Here is a 7,867-nt window from a genome sequence, read left to right on the forward strand (position 1 = left end):
CTCGCTCTGTCGCCCAGGCTGGAGTGCAGTGGCCGGATCTCAGCTCACCGCAAGCTCCGCCTCCCGGGTTTACGCCATTCTCCTGCCTCAGCCTCTCGGGTAGCTGGTACTATAGGTGCCCGCCACCTCGCCGGGCTAGTTTTTTGTATTTTTTTAGTAAAGACGGGGTTTCACCGTATTAGCCAGGATGGTCTCGATCTCCTGACCTCGTGATCCGCCCGTCTCGGCCTCCCAAAGTGCTGGGATTACAGGCTTGAGCCACCGCGCCGGGCCTCTGGCCTCACAATTCTTTTACCCAATTCTCCCTTATTTATCAGGCTTTGCTTTCACCTATATTGAGACCTAAAGTGCACGCAACATAAGCACCTAGAGAGCTGATCCAACCTCATTGTCTACAAGTTTCATTTCTAGAGCTTGGAAAGAAAACTTACTCTGTCCCAGCCATTTACGCAATACCCTGGGAACTCATTTCCAGTAATGCATGAACTATAGTACTGGCAGGCAAGATTGAAATAAAGTAGATGAAACAGACTAAAAACACAGACACACATAAAAATGGGTGATTTTGGATTTAACTATGTTCATTTCACCTTTTTACCTCTTTCCTCAGAAAAGCTAAGCTTCTAGTTACAAAGGAAGACAAGAAGAAGATAAACTACTTACATTCAGACAGTGGTTTGAGAACAGTCTGGCTTTTGACATCTGACTCTACAATTTCAATAGCTCTCCTATAAAAAAAATTTCTAAAATTAATTTAGTGTGAGCCAAACCAAACACCATACCAAACCACCAGCCTCAAAAGCAGGCACATTAATGACCATTGCTTAAAGACTGCAACTATGAACAATGGTCATGTAGGCTAACATGGTTTAGCCTATACATATCCTATGTCTAACTTTAAAATTATGATGTTTTGTAATTTTAAAGCCCCCAAACAAAACTGGGTTATTTCTCAGATAAGGAGACTTAATTGCTTTGAAATAATTCATGGACGTCAGATTTGAGAAACTTCAATGCTTTCCTCCTAATAGATGCCAAGTAGGTCATCATACATTAAGCCAATGATAACATCTTGGATGAGGAGAAAATGTCATGGGTAGGAGAGAGGATATGTAGTGTGGGTGACTAACTAAAGGGAGCCAGCACCACCCATACACACCAAACCTAAAAGAGATATCTTCAGTTATAAATACATAGGATATGTGTAGGCTAAACCACCCTAGCCTACATGACTATTGCTCATAGTTGAAGTCTTTACCCAAGTAGTTTGCTGATTAGGGGAAACTTTCAAATTCAGGATCATGCAATCTAGCAATAGGAAGAGCTTACTCTCCCACTGCTCTCTCCAAAGTACTTTGCCCACAGGAAGCCATAAGCCAGACCTGGGTCTTCTGCATGGCAATAGTGGGAGGTTGGACCAGCAGGCCAGCACAGCAAGTATCATTTTAATGGACCCAGCGTCCCTACTGGGAAGGAAGAAATTTCATCAGTCAGCACAGAGGCTTTCCCCAGCAGGAGGGGCAGGGGGATGGGAAGGGAGAAAGAGGTCTGGAGTACAACTATGGGGGACCACCAACTGGAGGGAAGAAGGGGTGCTCACAAAAGGAAAGGAAGGGAAAAAGTCTAAAGGCAAAGATGGTTCAGGTCCATAAATAAACCTGCTTGAGACCAGCTAATGGAAAAGTAAACTGGAGTCTTTTTTAATACAAATGTAATTAACCAATCTATAATCACCACAGGGAGTGCCAGCAACATCTCATTTGTTTCTCCCTCTGTAGGTAATGGACTGATAATGTTTCAGACATTAACACGGTGGAAATCCAGAGCTCCCCACTGAGAAACAAGTCCTCCTTTCTGAGCGTAAAAAAGTAGCAGAACAGAGCCTCTTAAGCCACATTCACTTGAGTTACATGAGACAATTAACAGCATTTCTTTTTTTTTTAATAAAAGGAGGCAACAGTGCCATAACTCACCTGCAAACATCTAGTGCTTTGCGAACATCTCCTGAAACAGCAGAGACTTTGCGGGCACAGAATTGAATTGCAGCATTGTCCAGAACCTGATCTCTAGATACCTTAAGACAAGACATAGAATATGACAGTTTGAACTATAGGATTCTCCCTCGGTAATTTATGTCCCAAGCATAAATATTTTCACATTTAACCCTAAACTTGATTGGCAACTCTTTAGGGTCAAAAAGATGCCTTTTCTTCTCATAAATAATGGAGATATTTGAGAGTTTTCACACATTTAAGCATTTTGTACGGATGTGGTAGAAGTTCATAAATGGAAAAAAAGCAATCAGAACTGAAATTAGCAAAAATAAAATATCTATTTAGTTACTTTCAACAGAAAAAGCTTTTTCATAGGCCCTATTTTTTAAAAGTCATTAAAGAAAGCACTTGAGGCCGGGTACAGTGGCTCACACCTGTAATCCCAGCACTTTGGAGGCCGAGACAGGCATATCACCTGAGGTTAGGAGTTCGAGACCAGCCTGGCCAACATGGTGAAACCCGAGCTCTACTAAAAATATAACAATTAGCTGGGCGTGGTGGCGGGTGCTGTAACCCCAGTTACTCGGGAGGCTGAGGCAGAAGAATTGCTTGAACCCGGGAGGCAGAGGTTGTAGAGAGCCGAGATCATGCCATTGCATTCCAGCCTGGGCGACAAGAGCAAAACTCCGTCTCAAAATTCCTCTAACTCCTGATTTTATTTCAACACTGAGAAACCCAGTAAATGAATGAAGCAGAAATTCACATAAAAATGTTCTCACTATGGTCCACAGGAACTTCTTGCTCCATTAATAAAGCAATCAAGGCAAAAATATTTTAAAACTATTGTTAAATTTTCCTAGCACAGGTGATCCAAGAAACACATAATTTGGCAAAATAGTTGGCACTGACCTGAGTAAGTCGATCTTGCAAAATAGCGACTATCTGATTTCTGGTATAAGGTGGAAAGTTCAACAGCTGTGGCTTACATTTTTCTCTAGCTTGAAGCCTAGGCAGAATTCTATCTGTGAGATCCAGGGTATTAGCAATACCTAAGGAGGAGATCAACAACATTGATCATTGGTCACATTATCCTAAAGGGAAAACTAAATCCTCTGAAAGCTAAATAAATTTCCAGTTATAGAATCTAGCATCTTAATGTTGCTTCACAGTTGTCTCCTACCCCATCCCAACTGATAAGATATATCTATTAGGTAAGATGTACCTAGTCATTTAACTTTCTATTTTGACAAGGCAGAAAGCTGGTTTAAGATAAAATAGTTGATAAATAAGCTGAATATATATTTAAAAAAAAAATACTTTAAAACCACCACGTAACATTAACAATTGAGCACTAACCAATCAGCACCAAGCGAGAATTGCTCAGCCATGGCCATTCAAATAGTGTGTACAATACATCCTGGCCTTTGCTGTCCAGTTGATCCATCTCATCCAATACCAACACACTATAAAAAGAGAAACAGTTAGGATCCATATTCACCTTCCTAACCCTCTAATGTTTGGTATAGGCTGTCTTCAGGTCACTTTCCTAAAGCTCAGACCAGTTTAAAGATCATAATCTATCCTATCTCTAGTTACTGTTACAAGGAGACTCCACATCATCTACAAGTAATCCAATTTAAAATTAGGTGTATCTTCCTTCTCTTCTTTCCCTTTAAGCTTATGTAACTATCCTTCAGAGAGCAAATATACAAAATGTACTTTTTATGGGCAACAGACCTTGCAGATTTTCACAGAGCAACATGAAGCAGAACAATACTTACATCATGGGGCCCTTCTCTGCAGTCATATGTTTTTCTAATTTCCTCATCATGTCCTTCCCAGCTGGCTTGGATACCTCTTCCTGACAAATCTCCTGAGCAATAGCTGGGAATACAGCCTGGGCACTCCTCAAGGACATGCAATTCAGCATGATAGTTTTAAAGCCTTTCAGTTCCTTCTGGAAAAAAAATGCAAACATGGTAGTTATTTTGGCCTCAGAAAATAAAGATCTGATAGAGCCTAAAATGTCTTTGAAGAGTTAACAGCGCGTAAGGAAGCTCTACTTTCATTTGGGAAGATTTAAACAACGAAATTACAAATGTCTTGTTTTGAAGAAACCTTCAATCTTCGAAATTTCTACTCTTTCTTTTCTTTTCTTTTGGAGACAGAGTCTCACTCTGTTGCCCAGGCTGAAATGCAATGGCACAATCTCAACTTACTGCAACCTCTGCCTCCCAGGTTCAAGTGATTATCCTGCCTCAGTCTCCCAAGTAGCTGGGATTACAGGGATACACCACCACACCCAGCTAATTTTTGTATTTTTAGTAGAGATGGGGTTTTGCCCTGTTGGCCAGGCTGGTCTTGAACTCCTGACCTCAGGTGATCCACCCGCATCAGCCTCCCAAAGTGTTGGAATTAGAGGCGTGAGCCACCACACCAGGCCTACTCTTTCTTAACTCTTTTTTTTCCTTTTTCTTTTGAAATGGAGTCTTGCTGTGTCACCCAGGCTGGCGTACAGTGGTGCAATCTCAGTTCACTGCAACCTCTGCTTCCCAAGTTCAAGTGATCCTCCTGCCTCAGCCTCCCAAGTAGTTGGGATTATAGGCACCTGCCACCATACCCGGCTAATTTTTTTTTTCTATTATTGGTAGAGACAGGGTTTCACCATGTTGACCAAGGTGGTCTCGAACTCCTGACCTCAGGTGATCCGCCCACCTCGGCCTTCCAAAGTGCTGGGATTACAGGTGTGAGCCACTGTGCCTAGCCCTCTTTCTTAACTCTTAAAAACTAAGTGCTGGCCAGCCACAGTGGCTTACACCTGTAATCCCAGCACTTTGGAGGCTGAAGCAGGCCGATTGCTTGAGCTCAGGAGTTCAGGACAAGTCTGGGCAACATGGTGAAACCCCGTCTCTACAAAAAATTAGCTGGGCGTAGTGGTGAGTGCCAGTAGTCCCAGTTATCCAGGAGGTCGAGGTGGGAGGATCACCTGAGCCCAAGAGGTCATGGCTGCAGTGAGCCGAGATCACACCACTGCACTCCAGCTTGGACAAGAGAGTGAGACCCTGTTTCAAAAACAAAACACCCAAGTATCATTTACCAAGAGCATCATAATTCAGACTCTCAATATACCTTGAGGTCTTGCAGAATCCGGCTTAAGCAGGCAGTTTTTCCAGTTCCAGGAGCACCAGAAAGGTAAAGGCTTCCAGCTTTTTTCCCACAGATGTGTTCCCTCAGGAAACTCCTGATGACATCCATCTCCCTTTCCCTGGCAGGCAGCCGATCTGGGACAGCTGTGTTCAGGACCAGCTTTGCTTGCTGGTAGCAAGTGCCTGTGCCAGACATAAAAGGTCAATTAGACACAACAGAAGGTGACTGAGAAGACCCACTGGGTGGTTCATTTGGAGTCATCAGCCTTGGTTACAATGGCTGCACTAACAGTTGCCATGGAAGAACAAACCTTCTTGCTTGAATAGTCTCACACATGCAGATTCTTTCTCCAATATGCATCTCTGCTCAGAATTTGTTGTGATCTCTTGACTTTTTCTAACTGAAGAAAGTATTTTGTTTTGGTCAACTTTGGCTTGTTCTCTTTTGCTAGGAGACTTAATTGTCAGCTGATTGTCAAATACCAATCTTCGTCCTTTAAGTGTACGTGAGTGAGGGGGACCATTCTCTTTCTTGCCTTGCTTTGGTGGAGAACAAGGAGGTAAATGGGGAGTGTTGCATAGGTTGTCATCACCTGAAACATAATAAAATCAAAATGTAGTCAGTCATAGCATTGGATAGTAAAAGGATGTGCAAGACCTCTGCCTCTCCCAGAAAGAGGTGAATTTCTACCTTAGAACCACCAACATAAAATGCCTTCTCACTTAGCAGCAAATATTGGCCACCAGATGGCACCACTGATCTTACTACAGTAGTGCCCTTATCCACCGTTCTAGTTACCCTCAGTCTGAAAATACTAAATGGAAAATTCCAGAAGTAAACAATTGACAAGTTTTAAATTGCATGCAGTTTAGTACCATGATGAAATCCCACACCATCCTACCAGAGACATGAATCATCCCTTCAGCCAGCATATCCACACTGTATATGCTATCCACCCACTAGTCACTTAGTAGCTGGCTTGGTTATCAGACCAAAAACACAGTATACGTAGGGTTTGGTACTATCCTCAATTGCAGGCATCCACTGGGGGTCTTGGAATGTATCCCCCATAGATAAGTGAGGACTACTGCATTTAGTAGAAACCAAACGGGTTTTACCAGGATGAAATTGTAAGGCTGTTTTGAAACAGGTTTTCTCAATGTTGGCACCACTGACATCTTGAACCAAATGATTCTTCATTGTCAAGGAGCTGTCCTGTGCATTGTAATGTTTAGCAGCATCCCTGGCCTCTACACACTATGCCAGTAGCAACACCCAGCTGTAACAACCAAACATGTCTCCAGAAACAACCAAATCACCCCCCCATTTAAAAACAAATGTTCCAAAACAAGAAAGAATTACCAACCACTGTTCTAAAGGACGGAAAATATCCAGCATGTCACCTTTTTGTTTCTTTTAATTTCACAAATATTGAGGTTAAATTTCATAATACCGTGTAACTACAAGGTAACTTAAAACACTGACAGAACTAAGTTCAGCATTAAGGAATTGAAGATCAGACCTATTAAGTAGTTCAGAAAGTGACTTCAGTAAGTGGCTTAACTCTGGAGTTTGGTAAGCACTTAGCAACCATTCTGAAAATAACTCAAATGAAGAGTAGTCTTAGGGTCAGGAGCCGTAGCTCACGCCTGTAATCCTAGCACTTTGGGAGGCCGAGGCAGGTGGATCACCTGAGATCAGGAGGTCAGAGACCAGATTGGCCAACATGGCGAAACCCTGTCTCTACTAAAAAAAAAAAAATTAGCCAGGCGTGGTGGTGGGCGCCTGTAATCCCAGCTACTTGGGAGGCTGAGGCAGGAGAATCGCTTAAACCTGGGAGGCAGAGGTTGCAGGGAGCTGAGATCGCACCATTGCACTCCAGGATGGGAGATGGAGCAAGACTGTCTCAAAAAAAAAAAAAAAAAAAAAAAAGTCTTAACTGAACTTAGAAAGCTCCTTCAAAGGACACACATCTTACTGAGAAAAGAAAGGTCACGAGCTGCTAGTGAAAAGGTGATATAATGGATGGTTTACCCAGACGTTTCCTGGGGCTGAGAGGCAGGGCTTTTACACGAGGAGAACAGGTTACAGCTTGAACATTTGTCGGTTCTAGTTTGGCATCACTTGAGTTTTTAGTTTTGTTCAATGCCCGAGACAGCTTCTTTTTTGGAAAACTGATTGTAGCCTGTGCCTGGGATCGGGTTTGAGGCATGATGGCAGCACAGCTAGATTAAAAAAAATAACAGGACAACTAGTCAATATGTGAAAGTGAAGAGAATAAATAAATTTATACTGATGATTAACACTTATTTCTTAATTATGTTATCACAATATTTTAGCATTCAGTTTTGCTTCACATCCAAATCTATGCAAGAACAGCTGACATTTGTTGTCTACCTACTACGTGGAAGCCGCTGTTATAAACACTTTAGGTACCAATTCTTTTAACAATTATATTAAAGAGGTAGGTACTACTATTAGCCTTTATTTTACACATGAGAAAACTGAGATAAACAGTGGCCCAAAGTCACAGAAAAACAGGTATGTAACCCCAGGCATTCTGGCGCCAGAGCCCAAGTTCTTAACCAATTGAGCCATGCAATAAGAAGTTACCTGAAACAGGCCGGGCGTGGTGGCTCACGCCTGTAATCCCAGCACTTTGGGAGGCCGAGGCGGGCGGATCACCTGAGGTCAGGAGTTCGAGACCAGCCTGGCCAACATGGTGA

General features: G+C 42.6%; 1 protein-coding gene across 2 annotated transcripts in view; it reads right to left on the reverse strand.

Moving 5' to 3' along the window:
* CDC6 (cell division cycle 6) overlaps positions 1-7,867 on the reverse strand; it is a 21,217-nt gene that overhangs the window by 11,903 nt on the left and 1,447 nt on the right. For both annotated transcript variants that reach the window (XM_011998950.1, XM_011998951.1), the window contains exons 2-9: positions 7,176-7,366; positions 5,452-5,733; positions 5,124-5,323; positions 3,776-3,951; positions 3,351-3,457; positions 2,904-3,043; positions 1,974-2,074; positions 664-728 (exon numbers count right to left, since the gene is read on the reverse strand). In XM_011998950.1, the coding sequence (XP_011854340.1) occupies positions 664-728; positions 1,974-2,074; positions 2,904-3,043; positions 3,351-3,457; positions 3,776-3,951; positions 5,124-5,323; positions 5,452-5,733; positions 7,176-7,353 (1,249 nt within the window). In that variant the 5' untranslated portion in view covers positions 7,354-7,366. The remainder of the gene's footprint in view (positions 1-663; positions 729-1,973; positions 2,075-2,903; positions 3,044-3,350; positions 3,458-3,775; positions 3,952-5,123; positions 5,324-5,451; positions 5,734-7,175; positions 7,367-7,867) is intronic.

The sequence above is a fragment of the Mandrillus leucophaeus genome, unplaced genomic scaffold (genome assembly GCF_000951045.1).
Source record: "Mandrillus leucophaeus isolate KB7577 unplaced genomic scaffold, Mleu.le_1.0 Scaffold58, whole genome shotgun sequence".
In the NCBI taxonomy this organism is placed as follows: Eukaryota; Metazoa; Chordata; class Mammalia; order Primates; family Cercopithecidae; genus Mandrillus; species Mandrillus leucophaeus.